We start from the raw sequence: 25,033 nt of genomic DNA on the forward strand, positions 1-25,033 counted from the left end.
TTAAATGTGAGAAGCCTTAATCCACTCCAATAAATTTGGAGTAAACATCTGTGCACTCCAAAAAAAAAAAAAAAAAAAAAAAATCTCCCTTGAAAAAATATTTTTGGAGTGGAATTGGGTTCACTCCAAAATTTTTGGAGTGCATCATGGGTACACTCCAAAAAACAGGCTTTTTTGGAGTGTAATTTTGTTCACTCCAACAAAATTTGGAGTAGACTATGGTTCACTCCAATGAAAGTTGGAGTGGACTACTGTTCACTCCATTTTTGGAGTGGATGAAGTAATTTTTTGGTGTGGATTTAGCCTGCCCCCATCCTTAACCCTGCCACCGCGGGATTTGCTGAATCAGACATCGACTGGAAAATCTCAATGGGTCTGAAGACTACGCCAGAATATAAAAAATCTGCAAAGCAAACTCTCAACAACAACAAAAAGTTTGATAGATGGATGAGGTACGTTGTGGACCTTGGCATGGACCACACCTCCGCAGCTTTGGAGATCTTGATGCAGAAGCCAGCCAAAAAAGCCAAACAACGGAAGGTCGCTGTGCGTTCCAAAATCACACTAGGGAACTCGCGGCTCTGCCGCGGACTACAACCATACACAACCATTCCCAACTACACTAAGGCCCCGTTTGGCGCCGATATAATTGCGCGATATAATCTGGAAACTTGTGACATCTTGTCAGCCTTAGAGTCAACACAGTTGACCTAAAACTGCCTTTTATCTCCATTTTATACCTAAATGTGCTCATATCTTTTTAACCTTGAGACATAAGGTTGTTTTCACTTCAGATTCTGATTTCTCATGCAATTTTGACCCTAGTGTTCACTGATCACTTTACAATATCTCTACTCCTTCATAGAGTTTGTGGTTTGTGACACACATGCGCAGCAGCGCCATGTAGTCGCGCCTGAGCGCTTTCAACCACATGTACATGTGTGATTATGTCATCCAACTTTGAAAATTTTCGAAGTCAGGATCCCCCATGCAGCTGGAGGATCCACAGACTTCAGCACACCAGAACCATACCCCAGAGACACCCAGGATCACTAACCAGAGGCCACTTCACTCCCAGTATCACCACAGGATATTGACAGTAAGTACCCTCTTCTACTGACCTTGTTTATCTCAGAGGAAACTCTGTTGCTCTTGACTGCTCTCTCCCTGCTTCTGTTTCTCTCTTCTGCTTCAAAAGATCTATAGGTTATCTCTTGTTAAGACCTTTAAAACCAGAGCAGAGTAGTCATCCTACTTCTGAATCCCACCACCGTTTCCTTGGTGTGAGTGGAGACTGTTGCATCTCTAGCACAGTTGGCAGCCTACTTTTCTAGGTAAAGCTTGGCCCATATTAAATCAAAACTCAAAAGATCAAGTTTCTCTCTTCTCAGTTTCTCTCTTCTATTTCTCTTCTCCTCACTGCTTGTATTTCTTTATCCCCAGAAATTCAACCAGTGTCCCCCTTTTTTTTGTGTCCTGTTGTCACATAAGAGACTCAGGCTCACACATCTGATCAAGTTTTGGCGGACCTGATCAGATGTCACATAGGATGTCATGCAAAAAAACTCATATATTGCCTGGATCATATCGGCTCCAAACAGGGCCTAATAACACAATCATCGCAAAGAGTAAATTCCACACAGAACAGACGAAAAAGGTTCAAGTAAAGAAACTAAAGTACATGCAGAAAATGAAACTTAACCACAAATAATGTGTCATTCTACCCCCTCCTTTATCACACCCAAATGAACAATGTTTGAAGTGACCTGTGATTTGTACGTATCTGCGACCAAGCCCACCATGACACCGTCCACACTTGTTGTTCTGGATAGAGCCACGTACAACTGTCCATGCGCAAAAACTGGCTTAGGTAGAAAAACTCCAACAAGTTTGAGTGTTTGCCCTTGAGCCTTGTTGGCAGTCATGTCAAAAGCCGGACTTACTGGGAATTGATATCGAGAAAATTTGGTTCCAAACGCCTTGTCTGCATCATGGATGATGCTCACCTTCGGCAGGGCAACTTCTGTCCCTGCCGTCGGACCGGTCATTACCTGGCACCTCAAAACATGAGGCTGTATACCTGTGACTAATACTCTGGTGCCATTGCATAAGCCTGTACCTATTGTCAGGTTTTGCAGGCAGACAACCGGCATGCCTTCTTTCAGTTTGAGAAATGGTAAAGGAAAGCTAGGCAACAAAACCTTGCCCAATATTTCTGTACCAACGGTCTCGGCGATATCACTGAGAACTTGATCAACAGCCTGGACTAAAATAAGACGACCCGGCAGCCAATTGAGGCAGACGACGTTGATGGAATCGAAGTTGACGTTCAACGGTGTCAGGATAGCGCGAGAACTGTAGTACGCTACTCCGGTCTCGGTCTTTCCAACGTCGAGTACTGATTTTGGATCCCCATAAACGAACTTGACCAATTCTTCAAGCACTACCAAGTGGACACGGGCGGTGAACACGCGCACCTGGTCTAGAACCACCGACTCTGAATTGATCTTCATGCCAGTACCCAATCCTATACCGAGCAACCAAGATCCGAAATGTCTTGCTCAAAGCTCAGCATCATTGCCTTGAAGACAAGCCGCAGCCAGGCGCATGTTCTCCGACAACTTGAACCGCGTAACTTGCGACCATAAGTATGATCCAATCAAACTCGCTGAACCCTGCGCAAAAATATTGCCACCCCTAACTCATGTCTCAAGCACATCCCCGGCAATTAGAGAATGACCAACAAAACAATATTGGCATACGCGGCGGATGAGGAGCCCGGGGAAGGGAACTGTACTTGAGGAGTCCACAATAGTGAGAAAAATATGCCAGTTGTAGGAGATCAGCACATGATTAGGTCAATTGGGTACCAGCCGGTGATTACTGGAAAAGGAACACCTCTGCGCCGGATAAAGTATGAGAAAATGTTGTCTGCAGGGGAGCGGCATGACCGAGCCAGGGATTTGAACAAATGATTGGGTAGATTGAGTTGAAACCAAAGGCTTGCGGGTGGAAAAACATATCTGCACCGGACAAAGGAAGTGAAAAAGAAATGAGATTAGCCATTCACGGAAAATGAAAAGTCAAGGTACCAACAAGATGGACAAAGTGGGTAGGGGAAGACAAACTAAAAGCAAACATGTGATGTCAATTCAATAGATGCACAAGGAAGTTGATCGCGAAGTGTATCAAAAAGCAGTCAAATTGTTGCGTGTAGGCTTGGGTCGTGACAATTTGGTTTGGGTCGTGGAAAATGATGTGATTCCTGTTTGGGCAAGTGGAAAAATAGCTGAGACGAGTGTTTGGACAAAATAAGTAAGTGTTGAATCAAGTGCATAGCAATCCGGTGATTACTAGCAGCGGATGAAAAGTAAATGAGTACTTGGAAATGGGTGCGTGCAAAAAGAAGATGAGTGCGGAACGTTTTGAAATGCACTCGCTGTACATAAAAGGCAGTAGGGGAAAAGCATTCCCAGTTACCTGATTGAGCATTGAACTCAGCACGGCAAATTCTGTGGAGCATAAAAGGAGGCCGTCAACAGAGAGCCGGATACCCCAAGGCTGCTGGGTGTATTGATAGGCTTTGACCAAATTATTGTCACCCAGGAATTGTGCCTTTGTATTCCTACAGATGATTGCGTTGGTAATGTTATTTTTTTTTGTCAGAGGTTCCAGGGGAACTGCTGCCAAAAAAAAAAAAAGACATCACCCACACAATTATCTGTTTTTAATGTTGACTCAGCAAGCTGCGATCGAGGCAAGCGGATCCAGCTCTCAAGGATTGAATGACGTCCCTCCGGTCCGAGATCTCGTCCCTGGCAATTTTCAAGCCCAAAATGTGGTCATGAACCAAATCTACGCTAACCACCCGCCCAATAAAAATTACAAGGATCAAATGCCAGTCTAAATTGATCCAAAGGATCCTACTCGTTACATTCCATTGAACGGCGGGGTGGTCACAAAGTGGGCTCAAGCATAGTCAGTGGCTTTGAATAATCTCATGTATTGATGCTTAACTGATGATTGCATTGCTTTTAGATCACAAAAACCAAGGGGGTCACTGTCCGCGCACCTCCGGCCAACATAAAGTTTCAGAAATTGTCATCAGCCAAAAAGCAAAAGCTCAACACCCTTGATTTCGATGATGGCCGTCACCACCGCAGCCCATCTGCTGATTCCGCTGCTTCCGTCATCAAACCAAACAAGCAGCTACTTCGCGAGTATGTCAAATTTGTCAAGATACGTCCAAATAAACGAGAACAGGTCCTTGCAGTGCTTGATGAGAAGAATATCAGCCATCCAAACATGTTTCTCTCAAAAAGCATCACGGTGTAAGACTCAAAAGTGTTCCTGAGAACCTTTTGCTGAATGGAGAAGGGGATGATGGAGGTGCAAACTCTGCCCTTCTATACTATCAGATAACAAGACCCACCAAGGTAAGCTTGGAAAGTTTTAATGAAGTGATAGGGTTGGTTGGTTCAAGATGAGCTTGTTGATGAAACTGAATAAATTGTTGTTATTGTTAATGTAAGGGTTGTTATGTATGTAGGTTGTTAAGTATATGTAAGACTGTAACTGTAAATGTTGGGGTGACTGTGATTGGTGAGTGATGAACTGAGGAGCTGACAACTGGGGAGGAGAGAGCTCCTTATATAGACAGAAGTGGAACCCCAGAGGGCTTGTGGGTTAGGGTTTCAGCTAATCTAGACAACAGGGTGAGGGATTTTAGCTGGTGAGAGTAGATACAAATGATGTCATAATGTGTCAGGGGTACATAAATGATGTCATAAGAATGCAGTAGGGCCGCATGAAGGCTGCGTAAAGTGACAGTAGACTGCATGAGTTGACAGGTGGATGCAGGGGGTGCATAAATGAATTCTGAGGCTGCAGAGTCAGTGTGTGATGACATCATAATATGGAAATAGAAGAGTACTTGATAATATGTAATGACTGTAGTCTGATAGGGAGATGTATGTTTGTATCCTGTGATGTGTATAAGCATAATGCTGTGATCCTTGACTTGAGGCTTGTGACAGGCTGGTGACTGGGTATGTTGAACGTGTGATGGGTGTCCAGTGTCCAAAGAAGTGTAGGTTCCAATCCAGCGGGGTTCAGGTGATGCTTCCAGTGGTGACTAGGGGTAAAATTGGCCGTAGAATCCATTTCTGAGGTCTGTTTGATGGTATCTTGAGGCGTATTGTGAGTAAATATATGTATGAGAAAAAACTTTTGATTTTTCACTTTTCCGTCTACCACAACGGCTGAAAAGATGTCTCAATGGGGTTTGAGTGATGGGATCATTACTCAGCTTCGGGACAACGTCATGTTATTCAAACACCAGTTAGCTTCTCAATAGTTGGTTCTCAGGATGCTGAGTTTCTTTCACTTTTCCTCTGTAGCATAATGATTATCCCCCCGTTGTTTTATGACTCTCTAAGTCTAAGGCCCCGTTTGGCCGCCCGATGTGATATGATAAATTGTGTATTACTTTACATGACACATGTAGCCCGGTTGAAGTTGTCATAGAAACAATAAAACCAAGACAGCGCTTATAACATGTGTGTTTGGTGCAGCCACAAAAAATTTTCTCCTGAGTCCATTTATCACTGCACTGTTTGGTGTGGCATTGTTCCAAACTATCTACCATACCACAACGTCTCTTCAAAAATGGCTCTATCAAATAATCAGCAATCTCTACAACGAACCCACAAGCAACAACAAATCCGACGCAAGAAAATGATCATCATGGTTGTTATCATCATAGGCCTTCGTCAGTGGTTGAAAACAATCAAAGAGCCGTACAACAATGCTATCTTCACCGGTGAAGCCTACACAAGACACATATTGAATGGAAACAGACTTCGAGCTCAAGCAATGTTCCGACTATCCACTCATTTTTTTGATGTGTGCTCAGAAGAACTGCTCTCGATTGACATCGAACCTGCGTCAAAACTAGTCGGCATGGATGAACAACTGGCGATCTTCTTGTACATTGTCGGCCAGAATGCTACCAACCGGCAGACTCAAGATTGATTCCAACACAGTGGCGAGACAACATCTCGCATCTTCCATCATGTGATCAACCTTTTCCTTCAGCTGCTCAAGAAATACATTGTTTGACCTCCGGTTAATGAAGCACACAAGTCCATCTTGGACAACCCCAAATTTTCACCCTTCTTCGATCGATGTATTGGCGCGATGGATGGCTGTCATGTCCCAGCATGTGTCCCCGAAACAATGGCAGGCCCTTATCGGAATCGGAAAGGGACACTCTCTCAGAATGTACTTGGTGTAGTGGACTTCAACATGAAGTTCACCTACATTATGGTTGGCTGGGAGGGGTCTGCGCATGACTCGAGGGTCCTTGGAAGTGCAATGGCTGAAGATTTCAGCATTCCCAGAGGCTCGTTCTACCTTGCCAATGCGGGTTACTCGCTCTCCAAAGGTATACTGGTTCCTTACCGGGGGGTACGTTATCACCTGCGCGAAAATGCACAGGCAGGTCATAGGTATGCTTTTTGATAAGCTGTGTCTTTTTCTGTAGCTATGAACTGATGAAGATGATTTTTCCAGGCCCGCAAACAAAGAAGAGCTTTTCAACCTGCGGCATTCAATGCTTCAGAATGTCGTTGAGCGGACTTTTGGCACCTGGAAGAAGCGATTCCCAATTCTCGTACATCCTCTAGAGTACAGTCTGGAAACTCAAGGGAAACTCGTCCTTGTGCTGTGGTGCTCCATTCCAAACCATAAGTAGTGTTTTATTGCTTTTCTTTACATACATTCATCATTACATTTCCCATTTCCCCCATAACCCTTCACAAATACTTCATTATTATTGCATATTCAGATTCTACGCCAAATTTCACCTATAGTCACTCATACATAGTACCCCCTTATCTTCAATGGTTCAGTAGTTATATAAGGATATAAGACTTACAGACAACCTACATTCTTCATTAGTTACAATACTCATTTCATTAGTAACCTACTTGAATCATTACAGTAAATTCCTTTTACATATTTATTCTCACATACTAAACCCTTTACATACATTTCTCATTATGTACTATGCCTATTGTACACATTACATCATTGGATCTGTGCTTACCTCTTTCAGTAGTGCTCATCATTACAAGTAGTTACTATGTTCTCATCACTCTTCCCCATTAGTACATTCTTTTATTCCCATAACCAGCATTCCCCTTTCAGCATTGCTCATCATTACATACTGTTACTATGTTCACATCACTCTTCCTCATTTGTACAACCTTCATTCTCATAGCCAGAACTCCTTATTGTCTGTGCTCATCCTTCCTTCATATAAGAACTGTCTTTCCCCCCTCACTTGTACCTTATGCAGAATTTATAGATAATTTTAGATACAGAAATTATAAGTGCCCATTCTCATCAACCCCTTGCCATTAAACCTTGCCATTGCATTCCCCACTCTCATCACTCCTCCAACTCTCTTACCCTCAGTAGTCAGTAGTTAAAGCTCATAGTACTAGCTCCTAAGATCAAGCAGAAATCAGCCACACCTTTTTCTTCTTTTTCTTAGTGTTACTCTCATCCCCTCAGCATTAGTCAGGAAGGCAGCCTCATCAGCACCCTTGCATAGCTTACATTAGTACTAGTGTTGCTATCCATTTCCCTTCCAAGCTCTATTCTCCCCTTTGAGTAGTTCCACAGCGCTAGCGGTTCTACACAATATAATCATTGAAAACCACGGCCAGTCAGATTATTTTAACGACAACGATTACGTGGGCCCAGCACCAGAGGATGATGAGATTCCCAACGATGAAGAAGACGAACCGTCTTTGAGCCGAGCTCAAGAAGGAGCTGCACACAAGATCTGGAGGGACTCATTGGCGCAGCAAATGTGGGACCAGTACTGCAATTATGTTAATCAACACAGTCGTTGAAAAATGAGTTTTGTTTTTGATCCTCTTTCATCTTTTACTCTTGATTTGACTGGTATGCATGAGTAGCAAAAAAAGACTCGAGAAAAATTATGAACAACAATTTTCTTTGATTTATTTTTGTGTTTAGAGACATCATTACCTTGCTCAATGTTTGACAAGATGAGTAGAAAAAAAAGCAGCAGCAGAATAACTTGTTGTATTTTGGAATATTTAGCAATCTACACTATTTCATGTTTGTAAATTAAGCCAATGAATCAGTTGCCCACCCGTGACGAGCTCTTCCATACTGAGACCAGTCGCAAAGTGGTCCTGGAACTTCTCAATTGCAGCGTGTATTGATGAGACTTCTTCTTGGTTAAAGGCATCAACAAGTCGATCGATCGAGTTTTCAAAGCAATCACCCGATGTGATCCGATGACGACAAGCAGCTCGGACCCCTGGACGTTGAGCAGGTGTTTGTCGAGCATCCAAGTTTTCGGCAGCATTTTCATCAACACCGGGAGCAGCGGGACCTCCCTCCGCATCTTCAGTCGGGACAGTCGCACCAGATCAACGCAAAACACCAGTAGCTGTGTTCCCCTCGAAAATCACTTGGTAGTCCCTGTATTCGGGAAATGGGGTATTCTTAAATCGTCTGGCATTCGGGTGCGACTAAGAGTTACAAACAAGGAATCATGTGAGCTCGCTCATCTTCCGACTACCAAGTACCAAGCATCCAGGTCAACTTACAACTAAAAAAGCATTCCAGACCTCCTCTGAGGCAGTGACCATACATTCGGCCTCGTTCCACCCAAATCCGCTTGCTCCTTTGCAAGCTGCAAACGCGTCCCAGATCTTTTTGAAAGTCTGGTTGAACTTTGACTTCACCTTTGGGACAGTAAACTCGACACCGGGGAACCCAGTAGCCAGCTCGGTAGCAACTGTTTGGTGGACCTCTGGTTTGAATCCAGCTTCGCCGCGCTTTCCTGACTCGACAGCTTTGACATACATCTCGAGCGCACTACGTTCCATGCCGGCGGTCCATACAAGGTTTTTGGTCTTGTCCTTTTCGGGACTATCCTCTGGCTGGGTTTGGGTTCCGATTGGACTATGTTGAGAAGCATTTGGGCCTGATTGTTGAGAACCCATTGGCTGAGATTGAGTTTGACTCCAGGGGATAGGAACTGATTGTTGTGAACTGATTGGTTGCGAGTTCGGAGTACTAGTGGCCTGAGTTGGACGAGATTCCCGCTGAGCTGGAGTAGAAGGAGTCCTTGGAGATTTCAACGGGTTTCGAGGCTTTGTGGAGCGTTTTGGAGTTGGATGAGGATTTTGGGATGATTTTTGTCGAGCCATAATGCGAGTTATCGAGTGTGAGATGAGAGGAGTCAGAATGTACAACCTGGACTTGGGGACGACAAGTGGATTTATCACCCAGAAATACAGGTCCAGACCTCTATTTCCGAAATGGCGGGGATGATAAATTTCCAGTCATGTGCGATCATGTGTTTTATGATATTACTGGCTGCCACAAACACCAAATAAATGTGAGTTATAACCCGGACGACCCCCGTTATAAGTTGCCCGATTTATCATATAACATCGCGCGGCCAAACGGGGCCTAAGCACTTTATCCCAGCCTGATTGTATAGTCTTGTCTTACTAAGCAGTGTGATTGCTTTAAGCTTATCCAATACCTGGTCCTATAGTCTTGCTTCTGATTCCATGCTGATTTGCAGCAGTTGTAGAGTAACCAATCCTTATGTCATAGCCCTTAGCCTTAAAATCTATTTAATTCTGTGCCAAACCAGTTGGCTATTTTTTTTTGACCTCAGAAAGATTGATTGTCTGTTGGTGTCCATTGACAAGTTATTGAAACTGTGAGTGTGCTTGGCCGAGATGGCTTGCTCAACCGGTGTGCATCACCCAACTTCTGCTTGAACAGAACATTTGGAGGGATTTTAATTCTTGCAAAGAAAGCTTGAGTCACTCCGTGCTTGGGATCTCAGTAGCAGTCTTTATAAACCTGGATGATTTCTAAATCAGAAGAGACAGACAGACAGTACAGATCTCATAGGAGTAAAGGCTGCTGATTACGTTCGGCTCAAGTGATGACAATATTGGAAACATGATCATCAGGAATAATTAAAAATTTATTGAGATGGGACACAATGTCCGCAGTGCTTGTACCACTTATAGCAATTTGGTGCAGTGAGTTGTTGAGTAACAACCTGAATGATATCCCACTCGGGGTCGTCCGAGTGGGTTAATACTTGCAAGGCTCGCAACTCTTGCTTGATCGCTCCAAATCCGAGTTTGATTGGGTTCAGCTCCGGGCAATATGTAGACAGATACATCAGTCGAACTCTGGCGGCGTCACACAAGGCTTGAACTCGGTCACCTCGATGGTAAGAAGCGTTATCGCATACGAGGACCGAGTTCTTGTCGGGGTAGGGATTTATTCAAGGCAGCTTCAAATGTGTAGAATGTCAGTGAAGACCCTGTTGACACTGACAGCAGCACAACTCACCAAGTCAAATTCCAAAAAATTCTTGAATCGGCGACCAGTGAATGTTTCAAACGTCGTGGTCAGAGTCACCAGTCCTTGAATTGAGATCGCCGGGAGAAGGCTGAGTCTTGCTGCGTTCTGATTAACAAGGAATCGCTCCGAGGGGGTGCCTCGTGGCGATCTGGCAAGGGATCGGAGGAGATCCTTGTCACAGAAAGCACTTTCATCTACAAATCCGACAAAGCAAAATCAGGTTTGAGAGCCAAAAAAAAATAGTTTTAGAGATACACACCTGTACAGACCAAGAACTTGGCTGGATAGAGCTCTATCCGCTCCATGAAGGAGTATTTAGCAATCAGACACTTCCGAATGTTCTTGGTTTTGAGTTTTTTGAGCGTGATCAACAACCGTTTGACGAGGTTCCAGTGAACCCCTGCCATGCTGAGCAGAACTTTGGTTGAGTCGTACAGCTTCTCACAAATCTCGTGCAGAAACAAACCGGGTTCGAGCCGTACAAGCTCAATCATAAAGGCACATTTGTCTCAAGAGAGGGCCGCCGGTTGGCCACGGGTTTTGTAAGAATCCGGGTCCCTGATCACACACCGAGTTTCTTGGTAAAGAGCCAGCCATCAAGCAAAAGACTGCCATGAGATAGAACATCCAAGAAGTTGGCAAATTGCTGGAAAAGACAGGCCCTCAAGGGCCATTTGGACGGCGTGAACCTTTGTGTTGGGAGCGTAGGGCCAGAACCCCATTGTGTGATTCGTACTTGTGAGGCCGGTGTTGTCGAGAAAAGCAACCAAAGGCGCAGCAATGGTGGTCGGCGGTCATCAGATGGGTGGGACGCTTGCCGCTGCTAAATCACAGCAAGGCATATGATGTCATCATTTGCCGCTGTGGGTGGCAAAAACCAAAGGAAAAAATGCTGCTGTGCAGCATAAGCACATAACTTTAAGTCATTGGATGCCTTGGTTTGTCCAACAATTTATCAAAACACAATATCATATTCAGATCGTTTGGCGGCTGAGCATGTAATGTGCTGAATGATGAATTCAACCTGAAGATAATAAAATTTGAAATATATAAATAGCTTAGTTGTTTGAGTATTTGATGAGCATTAAGAGAAATAGGGAATTTTTGACCTTTTTCAAGATCAAATCAACCTTATTCTTGCCTTTGGTGGGATATTCTGGAAGATTGTCCTCATCACTGCTGTCTTCAATCGAAACTTCTTCTTTGTTGTTCTCATTGGCCTCCGGGTCCAATATAACAACCTCAGGAACAAAATCATCATGAGGTACAATCTCTTTGGACTCCTTGATAATTGGAGTCAGACCAGGTACAAATCCAAGGGTATCAGTCTCGTCGGTCTGTTGAACTAAACATTTAGCCAAAAGTTGAATAGCCTTGAGCCCCTTGTTAAGGATGAGGGAAATCTTGTGGCAAATACATCATATGTGGTTTTTGGAAAGATTTGGATTGACCCTGGTCTTCTTGATGATGAGTTGGTCAACTGCACAAGCCATGGTGAAGTTGTTTGAACCTGAGTCAGTCGTTTGGGCTAAAATGTAAGACCACAAAAGACAATTTTATGTTAGTTCAGCTTACTTATTGAGATAAATAGAAGATAAGACTTATCTTATCCTCAAGATGAAAATTTGTAAGAATATTAGCAAATGGTATCACCAGAAGCTTCCCCTTGTGATTTGACGCAATTTACTTGAGACCAAGATGCAACATTTTGAAGCTCAAATCTTTGGTGATATAAGCAACCAAGATTCCCAGGAAGGCGTGATGATTGCCTTTAGTAGTCCATACATCATGGATTAACAAAAATTTTGAGCTGATTTCCTGTAATTTTAAAGGGTCAGCCTAAATGCACTCCAAAAAAATCCCAAAAGCACTCCAAAAGTGAGTGTATGGAGTGTGCACTCCAATGATTGTTGGAGTACAGACTAGAGTACTCCAAGTCAATTGGAGTGCAGAACCGGGGACTCAAGACTCTTTGGAGTGCACCACAAAGAACTCCAGTGGCCAGGAAATGTAATGAGTGCCTATGAGTCTCACTCCATCAGATTGGAGTGCATTCCCCCATCACTTCATTCCTGATATTTCTCCTCCTCAAAAGGGGAGTGCAGTACTGTGCACTCCAGCCAGAGCTGGAGTGCCTACAACTTCAACTGGGCTATGTACAAACACACCCCACTTGATCCTCCTGATATCCATGACCGGTACAGACCGGCATTGAGTGGATTAACATCTCCTCTCAATGACCAGTCTGTACCGGACCGCCGGTCATTGAGGGAAATCACAGAAATCACACCTCTTGATGACCGCTCTGTGCCGGTCATCAAGGGGAGTAACATCTACTCTCGATGACCGGTCTGTGCCGGTCATCAAGGGGAGTAACATCTCCTCTCGATGACCGGTCTGTGCCGGTCACCGAGGGGACTCACACCTCTCGATGACCGGCGCGGACCGGTCACACCTCCCGATGACCGGCACAGACCGGTCATCGAGGGGACTCACACCTCGATAATCGGTCACACCGGTCATCGAGGCTAATAACACCTCCTCTCGATGACCGGTCAGACCGGTCATCGAGGTGAGTCACATCCCTCAATGACCGGTCAGACGTGTTGTCGAGGTGAGTCACATCCCTGGATGACCGGTCAGACCGGTCATTGAGGGGAATAACACCTCCTCTGGATGACCGGTGTGTACCAGTCATTGAGGGGAGGTGCTACTCTCAATGACCGGTTGGTCTGACCGGTCATCAAGAGGAGGTGCTGCTCCCCTTGGTGACCGGCACAGACCAGTCATCGAAGGGACTCACACCTCTCGATGCTCCCAATGACCGGTGATGACCGGTCATCGAGGTGAGTCACATCTCTCAATGACCGGTCTTTGCCGGTCATCGAGGAGAGTAACATCTCCTCTTGATGACCGGTCAGACCAACTGGTCATCGAGAGTAGCACCTCCCCTCGATGACTGGTACACACCGGTCATCAAGAGGTGTTATTACCCTGGATGACTGGTCTGACCAGTCATCAAGAAATGTGACTCACCTTGATGACCGGTGGTGACCGATCATCGAGAGGTGTGAGTCCTCTCAATGACCGGTGTGGTGATCAATCTCGTAGTGTCGGCGATTCATTCTGTTTTCAATCATTTTTCCATTCGAGACGCAGCGGCGGCAAGACCATCAAGCTTCAAGAATTTTCCCCTCTTCCAAGCGTCAAGATCCTCAAGATTCGGGCACTTCATCCCTGCTCATTTCTTTAACTCTCCCTTTCCTAGGTCTTTTTCCTTCCTTCCCCCTTCTTTTCCCCCCCTCTTCTCTTTCTTGGTCCTAACACAGCATCTGCTGTGGGTTTCGTTTCCTTGTTTGGTTTCTGGCTTCTGTTTCCTTTCTTACTTTTCATTGCGCGTCTTAAGTTTTTCTGTCTTTTTCCTTTCCTCTTTGTTTTTTCTTTTTTTTTTTGTTTCACTGTTGGTTCTTTCTTTCCTGCTTCCTATTACTGTGTTTTGTTTTCTTTTCCTTTCTGTTTCCCCTGGTTGTTGTTGCGCGCTTGTGCGCGTGGGTGTATGATGGCTTGTCCGCAGCATGTCGCGGTCCCCGGAGTCTGAGTTCAGTTCGAACTCAGACGATGGGGCGGCATGGTATTTCGTCTGAACCAAAAATTTTCTTTGTCAGATCATCTCATCAACTCGAATCTAAAAAGTTTATTGATCCTTGTTCACCGATATACTCGCGGAGCTTCTGAGTTTCTCCTCTCAGCCCCACGCGGATCCTCTTCCAGATTCCTCTCCTTAAGATCACTGTTCCCCGGTCCAGTTCGCCGGCTTTTCCCCAGATTCTCAACAAACAAACCACCGCCGACGGGAATCTACCTCTCGTCGTCTCAAACCAAAATCCCCCCCCCAAAAAAAATTCCGCTATCTCTCGAATCCTAGAATCTCCCCCGGACCACCGCGAAGGCAGCGCACAGCGCAACATTCCCTTCCAGTAACTGCCGACAGCCCAGCACCGGTCGGAGTTCCACACCGGTCAGACCAATCATCGAGAGGTGTGAGTCCTCTCGATGACCGGTCTGTGCCGGTCATTGGGAGGTGTGACTGATGACCGGTCCGCGCCGGTCATCGAGAGGTGAGAGTCCCCTCGATGACCGGTAAAGACCGGTCATCAAGAGTAGCACCTCCCCCCGTTGACCGGTACACACCGGTCATCGAGAGGTGTGACTGATGACCGGTCCGCGCCGGTCATTGAGAGGTATGAGTCCTCTGGATGACTGGTCGTGTGAGTCCCCTCAATGACCGGTCCAGACCGGTCATCGAGAGGTGTGATTGCTGTGGGCACTCCAAAAAAAAGGAGACTTGGAGTGCACCCCAATGCACTCCATTTGGTATTTGCCAGCTGGAGTGCAAAGCCAAAATCCTCCACTGAAAAGGTGGAGTGCTTGGGCTTGCACTCCATTTTTTTTGGAGTGCATCTAGCTGCACTCCCCTATTTTGGTCAATTTTGGAGTACCCAGTTGTGTACTCCAAGAAACATGGAGTGCCCATCTGGGGACTCCATGTTTTGGGAGTACAAAATCAAGGCACTCCAACTTTTTTGGAGTGCTGGCCCCCCAAAGCCAAAAATGTGGAGTGCATGAAGTAAAAGTTTGGAGTGCATTTAGGCTGACCCATTTTAAACCGTTCATCTTAAACTCAGCAGGTTTCTTTATAAGTTTTCACCTACAAGAACAAAATGGGAGGATAAAACATACTTGTAACGTTGAGACCACTTTGCTTTGAAGATACAAATAGATTTGATGTGCCTCTGTTGCAGCCCAAACTTGCAAGTAAAGGTGGACTCCGTGTTGGGCATAGTCAAAAGCAATCGAAAGAAGAAAGTCTTCAATCCAATTCCAAGGCAGCGCAGATCAAATCAGCCACATCACAAGTAGCTGGTTGAAAACCCAAACATCAAACATAGTATTCTTGAGATATGATTTGATACTTCCTCTCTCAACATCTTTTGCAGTTAATGGTCATTTTGCCTCTGCCACAATAGCTTCCAATCGTGATGTGCAAGGTATTTGGTCAATATTTCCATCACAATGTTTCACAAGGTTAGATTTTGTCCCAGCGCCCTTTTTGTAGACTTTTGCGCACCATTGGCATTTGAACATCTGTTTTTCCCCCTGAAAGAAAAGGCACATTTGAGATAAAGTTTTTAATGTGGTTAAAGATAAGTTAAAAATGAAATCATACCTGATCATCTTCCTTTGCATGAAACAGGGCCTCAAAGTAGTCAAGGATGTCATTGAATTGAGTTGATTTTTTTTTGTAGGACTTCCAAACCTTTGAATTCTTGGCATTGGAATCTTGAGTGTAATCCATTAGATCATTGACAGCGTTATGTGAGTCAGAATCGTCATTGGTAGTGACATTTTTACTTTTTCCCTTCCGCTTGGTTGACGATTTGCGCTTCTTTTTGGCTGAAGATGTAGTATTGGTCTTTTTGCGGGTTTGCAATTGAGATGGTTGGGAAGGGGTGCTCTGAGTTTGACTATCGCCAGAAGGGTTGGAGTGAATATTTGGATCTGAGCTAGAATGTTTGGTAGGAGTAGGTGGTACCAAGACAGATTGGCCGGATCAGATGTTGGATTGAACAAAGTTTGAATAAGAACGGATGGGGGTTCTGATACAAGTAGAGTAACGGGAGGGCGCTCAAGATGGATTTTTATGTGGTGTCACAGATGATCTTGCCATTTTTGAGAACTCGACGGATGGGGTGATGAAGGGAAGGGTGGTGGAGGGTGGTGGTAGTAGTACTGGTAGTGGTAGCGTACACAATTGGCAGTCACTGGAGTGGTGACGTAGCTACATTATCACATTCACACCCCAAACACCGGTGATACCAAATACACCCTGATTTGTACTGATATGTCAGCTGGATTTCATTGCGCTGCCTGAAACAGACTGGCAAAATCCGGGTATTGAATTGGGCACCAAATACATAATGATACAATACAGATCCAAAGTATTGGGTGGTATCAAGATACGATACGGCTCAATACTGATACCTGTCACGCATCAATTTCACTGTTGATCAGATTGCCCACCTTGAGAGGTGTAATCTGATGGGTGAGGGTTCATGTCTGGTTGATAATCATCTTGCATTGATAACCACATTACCTTGAGAATATTGAACAAGTGAAAAGAAAGGTCCGAGTGAAGTGGGTGTTGAACCCACAACCTCGTGTACTGTGAGAGTCGAACTCACATACTCAGCATTCATGAGTGATGCTCTAACCATTGAGCTAAGTACACATTGCTATGTTGCAGTTGAATACAGTAGATGTATGCTTATGATGATGTGTGGTGTTGCCCCAATCGTTATTGAATGTGTAAGCAACGATGTGTTAAGCAGTGCTAGATTGACACTTCAACAGAGAAGCCATATGTGTTTTTCTTGTTGAATCCGGTCAGCCAGTTAACACAGAGAAAACAGGGTTTCAAGGAAAGCAGTGTTGTGACACGCCACTTTTGCATTATATTTCACATGCTATTTTACTACAGATTATGTATTTGTGGGTTTTGTTTTCTCCCCAAACCAACCATGTGCATACATTCATCTATAAATAGTAGTCCTCTAAAAATATATTTCCCCTTGGAGGAGTTTTCCATCTCATCTTGCCATTTCCTGATATCCTAGCCCTTCAAGCAGCAGACAATCACAAAAGATGGGTAGAAATTTGTAGAGGTACACAGCGGTTGCAAGATTTAAGGTTTTGCCCGTCAATTTGACGCGGGCTGGAAGCCACCAGCAAATTGACCCCTGCTGTCAAGATAAAAGCGTGTTGCCTGATGAGAATTGGCGCTAAACCTCCTTCTTTGATAACTCAGGGTTTGAATGGCTATTGGCAGTGTGTTTTTGCAACGTACAGACCTCTTCAGCACTCCGTGTTGAAGCTAGCACACTCTGCTGGCACTTTCTTTGCGCCGCTCTTGATTTGCTCTAGATGCGGTGGAAAATTGTGTGCATCTCTTCTTATTAAAGTTCACCTAATCTTGATCTTCTCCATCTTTTCCGGCTTCTTTCCCCCAAATTCACTCTGGATTCCTGTCTAGGATGCTAATCAATCTTCACTCTGTGTTTCTCCTCAAGACAATCAAACCAATACTCTGCCACTGCTCCGCTGCTCAACAATTCAAGACAAGCTCAATCCCTCATCTTCTTGACAAATCCCAAGAAGCCTTAAATTGGACAGCCTTTCTGGCTTCCAACTTGGTGAGAAATGCACCATCAGCATTTCTTGACATCTCTCCTCTCAACTCCCTCTTGTTCATTAAAACTAATCTTCTTCTTTTTTTTCTTTAGTCATATTGTCTCAGATCTTGTTCTCCTTCTTATATTTATGATAGTTCTTACTATCTATATTCATAGGGTTTGTCCTTTTCCTTCAAACTTCTCTACTCACCCGTACTCTCAACTAATCCTTATTTCTCAGTTTCACTATCCTTGTCTCCATCCACCATTCAGTTGTTCTTTCTAAGATTAATTATATCTGCTTCGGGGTTGGTTTTTCTATCTTTCATGTTTCTTATTTTTATCCTCACATTTTTGTTCTTACACCATTGTTTTAGCTTCTGGTCTTAGATTCTTTGAAATACAGTCATCAGTTTTTTACTCCACAATGAGCCTGATATGATCTGTCTAGTCTACGTAAGCTTCAGCCTTTCCATTTGCAAGTAGCAAAACTCTGCAAGCAAGTAAGCTGTTTTGGGTGGTAAAAACTCTCTGTGTTGTAGCAATACACAAAAGCTCCACAAATAAGTCTCTAACCACAATACAACCGGAAGATGAGTAGTAAGATAGTAGAATTCAGAAGTGAGAGAAAAGCCCTCCAAAAGGTCCCTGTTTAGAAATGGCACTTGGCACCCGCCACACTTCAGCACATAATTCTATGCACTTGCAGGTACCAATTGTGCGCGTGCAGCTCCCTGCATGTATTTTTACTAAAATGGAACCCCTGGCACTCGCCATGGGCGCCTGCAGGCGCATAGAGTTATGTGCTGAAGTGTGACGCGTACCCGCCGGTGGGTGCCAATTGCCATCTCTATCCCTGTTCCCCCACTCCCTCCACCCGCATAACTCCCCTCCCAGCCAACGTTGCCCGCATCCTTCCTTTCCCGCACTCTCCAAACTCTGCATGCATCACTTCCAAGCCTAGCACATCTCCAACGCTTGTTCTCCCGCACCCTCTGACTAGCCTCAGACCCCAGTCTCTACCTGGCGCGTCCACCCCAATGTGATCTGCTTCCACTGCCCCAGTTAGCCTGGTGCCAGTCCATCTGTGAGTCCCGCCAAAGTTCTACTCCAACTATTCTGCTCAGTCCACTTGTCTGGAGTGTGGCTTGAACCCCGGTTCCCTCGTCCCCGGTCCCGCAGCTTCCCCATTCACCAACTTTCCGTGTGCTTTCTAAGCAGTACATTCAAGTTTCCACTCAGTCTACATATCAGAGGCATAAGCACACATGCTTATCCCCTTGTTTGGATATGTAGTCTGAGCATTTTCTCAGCCACCCCACTCCATTCCCACATGTGCTGTGGTGAGCGGACATTCTACACCGCTAGCCCCATTATCCATATAAATCACCACACCGCGCTGTCAAATTGCCACCAATCTAACCACACCCCCGCCAACACTCGAGCTCAGGTAAAGTTGACTCAACTTCAGGCAAGTTATGTTTACTTGCCTGGTCAATTTGACGGCAAAAATGCCTTGACCAATCAAACACTGGCAGGCATAGCAGCAATATGCCATCAAGAAGCTTTGACCACCAGGAAGCCGGCAAGCAGTGCTCCTTAAATTGCCCAAGCTCAGCTTTGCCATCCTTGGTCAACTTGTCCTTGCTGTACTTTGGTAAGTCACCCCTCCTTGTCTTCACACATTTGCCATTCCTCAACTTCAACATAGTCTTCATCCTTGCCCTTATCTCCATCCCCCTCGTCTTTTTCACCAGTCCATTCTTGAAGAGCAGAGGCATCCTCCTTGGCCAGAACCTCCAGCTTGCTAACCAGACTCCACCTGCCCACTTTTCAATTGTCCGTCTGGGTATCCGTATACGCTTTGATCAATCAGGCTTATGTCTCAACACAAGGAGTAATGATTCAACCCACTCATTCTTGTCAGAATTTGTGCTTGCGCACCGCAGCGCATAGCACAGTCCGTGCTACAAAACACCAGCAACTCATCTTGGAATTGCCCGCTCCTTTGTGTTTTCCTCATCCCGCCCAGAACTAACCACAAACAAAGCCAAATGAAGTATTGTCGTAGTCGCTGTCACAAAATCATTGTCATTAGAGTCCTGAGTAGTGGTACTTGTTTTCTCTTTTCATTCTTGTTGTTCACTTTATTGATTCTTTTCTTTCTCAATCTCAGCTCTTGTTATTTTTGTTTTATTGTTCCTTTTCTACCTCATCGTAGCTTTTCCATCTTGATACTTTGGGTACACACAGTTTCATTGGTTCTCTGTTTCTTTCTTTTCTTTTTCTCTTTTCTTTGTTGTTCATCTCTGACAGAAATCAAACCTTTAGTTTTGACTCCAACTCTCTTAATCCTTTCAGCGAGTGGGTGTGAAGACGCAAGGGCACGCAAACCAATTGCGGCACAAGGAAGGAGGAGATCAACCAATACATTGATAGGGCTAAACTACCCGCACCAAGGCACTGGCTGACGGGGCAGCGTGTTTGAGGACGCGGTGCTCTGCAAGCCGCAGAGGTGTGTGAAGATGCTCAACAGCCAGAAGACCCCAATGCTCTTCTGAACCCTCTGGCGGCCCCAGTCCTGATGGATGGATGCCCATGTCGCGAGCGGAGGGGCAAACTCAGCTCCGTGGAACTTGTTCTTGGTCTCTACAAATGTACTGCTTCATCCCCTTTGTCTCGCTTTCTGCCATCTCATTGTCATTGTGTGTATATATGAATATTTCCTTACCCCTTTCCCCGGATCAGAAAAAAAAAGTGTTAGAGCCGAAGCTCTTCAATGGGCTAGGGCGTTGGCATAGAGGAGACTAAGTCTCGGGGAGATCTGATACCAACATTGGGCTGTTATTTCAAAGGGCCTAGCTAGCTCAGGGAGACAAGTTGGGGTTGGGTGTCTGCTAAGTACAACTGAGGAACTGGATGAGAAGAGAGGAAAAAGAGAAAAGGAAAGAACATACCTAGCTCAGGGAGAAAAGTAAGTTGGGGTTGGGTGTCTGCTGAGCTAGGAGAAGGGAAAACAGCGGGCCATATTAGGTCTGCATTGAGTCCTGTGAAAGGGTTTGTGAAACTTGCTGCGCCTTCAGCGCAGGGGTTTTACCAACAAAGGATAGTTACGCTATGTGTAACGCGTAGATAACAGTAACGTAACGGAATTTTTGTTGTTATCTACGTGTTACGCGTAACGGCAGTGCAATTATGTTATTGCACCACATTAAGCCATTTTTTTATGCTTTTTGCTTTATCCAGGCGCGCAGAGCCCCTGAGAACGGGCAAAAAATGAGGCAAAAAAAGCCTTAAATGGTCCGTTACCGCGTTATCTGGGGGATAACGCGATAACAGGACTCAAAAATGAGGCCTGTTAAGTTACGCACGGGGCCTAAAATGACTCTGTTACTAGTACAGTAACGGGGGTAATTAAATTAGCAAAATTTCACGGATAACACAATGTAACGTAACGTAACTACCCGGTTTTACACTTGAACATCAGCTTGCAAAAGTCCATGCAATTTGGAATCAAACAACTTTGAATCCCCCTAATAGCCTTCCAAGGGGCTATCCAATACCCATTTGGCTTGTCTCAGTTTCTCTTTTTAATGCATGGTTTTACATACACTTGTAAACCACACCTGTAACTTCTTTTCAAAGCCCCTCTCCTGAACTGCTCTGTCACCCTCCATCCAGCCCAGCATCCCAGAGCAAGGGACAAGGCCCCAATCCGCTAACACCTAGCCCCCCATCATTGACCGGCGCCATTCACGGGTCCCTGGCGTCCACTACCTGCCGCAGCGGTAAGCAAGTTGTCCACTACTGTAACCGTAACGCGGGTACCGGATCAGAGGGGAATAGGATAGGTCACTTTTGGGTTTTAGATGCTGTAACTCTGGTTTATTTCAAGGTTTAGAATGACTGAGGAAACACACTCTACAACACTGATCTGCATATATAGGGACATGTAGCTAAAACAGCTCATGGAAAGATATGAAATGAAAGATGACAGCAAATAGACATAATGGAAATATGTCCATAACGAGCTAACATGACAAAGTGGCACTGCAAGTACGGGCGGCGTCATAAAGAATGAATAGAAAACATATAACGTAACACTAATACCAACCAAAACCGTTAACGTAAGTGACCCTAGCTAGACAAGCTAGGTGTCACAAGAACTTCCCTTGTCGTAACTTGTCTGGGCCCTGTCGGGCCCTGACATCTAGGACGTGTTGGGTCCTGTCTACTGTAGCCCGGCTACAACATCCCCCCCTCTAGACAGGGGATGTCCCAGACCCTGCCAGCGGAAGACCCAAGCAAAGCTAGAGTCTAGAGAGCCAGGACGTTGGCATCTCGTTGGCCGGCTGGATTATCTCCTGATCTGTGGTCGCCCTCTTGGCCATTGATGTTCATCTGTCCCAAAAACCTGGTCAGAGACACTGATCTCCCAGAAGTAAGTCTAGCTAAACCTACAGGGTCGTCACCATTGATCAAGTCAAAGGTGCTCCAATCTATACAGTCAGGATGTGCGGTTAACCACTGGTGTTGCTCCTTGGTCATAGCCGCAGCATCTTTGGCCGTATATTTCTCTCTGTTTGCCGCCGGAGGTAATTCCGGTTCATTTGGACAATCATTGGCCCTCTGGTCCTCAGTTTCTGCCGGAGCTTTGCCCTCACGCAAGCCTTGGACATTTTTTTGTCCGACCTTCTTGTCCCCACCAACAGGTGAGTTTTGAGTTGAGCGTGGGACAACCATCTAAAACAACAAAGCAAGAAACAACAGTAAGCTGCTGAATTCTAATCTTGACCTATTTGAGCACTGCACTCATCCTAGACTTCCACCTCACAGGTCTTACTCCCTCTACGGGAGACACTACGGGTAGGACTACTATGCTAGCAAAAAAAATCATGCAAAAACTTGACGCCAAATGGTGATGGTACCAGAAGAAAATTTACTAATGTTGTATGAAGACAATTAAGTATTTAAGCAAAAAAATCCCTGTAGCTACGGGTTGATGGGTGGATTTTTGAGATTTTTTGGATGATTTTGTGGCAAATATGCTGAAGTGCGCTAGCAAATGGGGTAGTGTAGTCAAACTCAAGTGTTATGTTGAAATCGCTACCACTGTAACCGTAACGCGGGTACAGGCTCAAAAAGGACTAGGATAGGTCACTTTTGGGTTTTAGATGCTGTAACTCTGGTTTATTTCAAAGTTTGACTGAAAATGACTGAGGCAACACACTCTACAACACTGATCTGTATATATAGGGACATGTAGCTAAAACAGCTCATGGACAGATATGAAATGAAAGATGACAACAAATAGACATAATGGAAATATGTCCATAACGAGCTAACATGACAAAGTGGTGCTGCCAGTGTGGGCAACAAAGGGTAGTTATGCTATGTGTAAAGGGTAGATAACGGTAACATAACAGAATTTTTGTTGTTATCTATGTGTTACACGTAACGGCAGTGCAATTACATTATTGCACCACATTAAGCTGTTTTTTTATGCTTGTTGTGTTATGCAGGCGTGCGGAGCCCCTGAGAACAGGCAAAAAAATAGGCTCAAAAAGCCTTAAATGGTCTGTTATTGCTTTATCTGGGGGATAATGTGATAACAGTCCTCAAAAATGAGGCCCGTTACCTTACCTGCGGGTCCTGAAATGACCACATTACTAGTAAAGTAACAGGGGACCCAGATAACAGGGGTAGTTACTGTCAGCCTTAGAGATACATCAAGTATCCAAAAAGACTGCAATAACTTAGTAAATAATAATAATTATTAAATTATTATTGCAGAATCAGATTCCTCATCATAAATTAAGGGGGGTCACCCACTTAAAGTACCCCCTTATTCCTATTCCTTCATGTACTAATTGTATAAATAAGAATTGGCCCCAGAAAGTGCCCAAAAATAGTATTACATACAAAAGTTTAGTAAAACAAACAATGTACATAAAATTAAACTGTTGTACATTAATGAGTAATATTACTCGTGTAAAAATACCCCGTGAAAGTATTATGTAGACTTCTACTGAAGCTCTTTCACATGACAATTGGTTATAAACATGTCATGTGACAGAGTCAGGGAAATTAGTCTATTACAATACAATTAAATTACCCACAGCCAAGCCCTTTTCACGGCTACACCCCTGGATACTCCCATAGGGAGAAAAGGACTCAGTGTTTACGCCCACTGAAGTCCCCTCTATAAATAGAGGCCTATTTGGCCCTCAGGAAAAGATCCCCCAAACCATTCACCACCCACAAACTGTAAGTTTGCCGTGAATATTCTCCTCTGCTACATTTGTAGCCACTTTTTCCTTATAAACCATCCCCAGCACGTAAAATTCACTGGATTAAACCCTTTAAATCATCAAAAATCCCTTATTAGCATATTTAAAGCTTTATCCTTATAAGTAGTTGCCGTAAGACCTCCGCCTCTGTCAAGCAGCCAATCAGTTCAAGCGCTTACCACCTACTTTTACGCCAAATTTATTCCCTGTAATCAATAATTATATATTATTAATTACATAATAAACCCTCCTCTTTTAAAGAGTGTTTAAAGCCCTTGCAGTGGCCATATTTACCACGTAGCAAGTTTAGTAATTTACATTACTAGTGTTTACATCAGCACAGTTATAGTGCTAGGGCCCAAAACCCTTAATTTTGACAGGTTTTTGCCCTAAGCTTCATAAACAGAGCTGTCAGTTATGTTACCAAAATTGCACAGATAACACAATGTAACGTAACTACCCTTCGTTGGTATGGGCGGCGTCACAAAGAATGAATAGAAAACATATAACGTAACACTAATACTGACCAAAACCAGTAACGTAAGTAAGAAGTAAGTGACCCTAGCTAGACAAGCTGGGTGTCACAAGACCTTCCCTTGTTGTAACTTGTCTGGGCCCTGACATCTAGGACCTGTTGGGTCTTGTCTACTGTAGCCTGGCTACACTACCCACCGTGATGGAGAACCAACCCCGCCAAAAAAACACTCTCCACCAGACCTTGTGGCAAAGCCGGACCGTAAGGCACCACTCCTACCGGGGCAATGTTGAGCAACATCATTACGCTCAATCAGTACAGATTGCTAGATGACTTCATCATCTGATTGAAGGCCAGGGACTGAGAGCATTCCCACTGCGGGCGGTATTTTTGGGGCGCTAAAATTTGATCTCTAGGAGTGCGCAGCCAGTTTTAGCGCCCCAAACTGCTGCAGCATACACCACCACCCTCCAACGGAGTCTCTAAGAGCATCCGCATTGGTGGCTAAGCTAGCCCAATTAGGGCACTTAGTCCACCCCCGCATCCGCATTGGCTTGGATCAACTTGACCCGGAGCTCTGTTTGGAGCTAGTGGGG

General features: G+C 44.7%; 2 protein-coding genes across 2 annotated transcripts; one reads left to right on the forward strand and one right to left on the reverse strand.

Moving 5' to 3' along the window:
- Positions 1-564: 564 nt before the first annotated feature.
- Positions 565-2,513, reverse strand: PtA15_5A537 (uncharacterized protein; the record flags this gene model as incomplete). Its single annotated transcript, XM_053169309.1, has 2 exons — positions 565-591; positions 2,226-2,513. 2 exons carry the CDS (start codon positions 2,511-2,513, stop codon positions 565-567), a joined length of 315 nt encoding a protein of 104 aa, XP_053020519.1.
- A 16,710-nt stretch (positions 2,514-19,223) lies between these two features.
- On the forward strand, positions 19,224-19,710 carry PtA15_5A538 (uncharacterized protein; the record flags this gene model as incomplete). Its single annotated transcript, XM_053169310.1, has 3 exons — positions 19,224-19,329; positions 19,384-19,521; positions 19,622-19,710. The coding sequence occupies 3 exons, from the start codon at positions 19,224-19,226 to the stop codon at positions 19,708-19,710; spliced, it is 333 nt and encodes a 110-aa protein (XP_053020520.1).
- Between the last annotated feature and the right edge of the window lie 5,323 nt (positions 19,711-25,033).

This window comes from Puccinia triticina, chromosome 5A (genome assembly GCF_026914185.1).
Source record: "Puccinia triticina chromosome 5A, complete sequence".
Classification (NCBI taxonomy): domain Eukaryota; kingdom Fungi; phylum Basidiomycota; class Pucciniomycetes; order Pucciniales; family Pucciniaceae; genus Puccinia; species Puccinia triticina.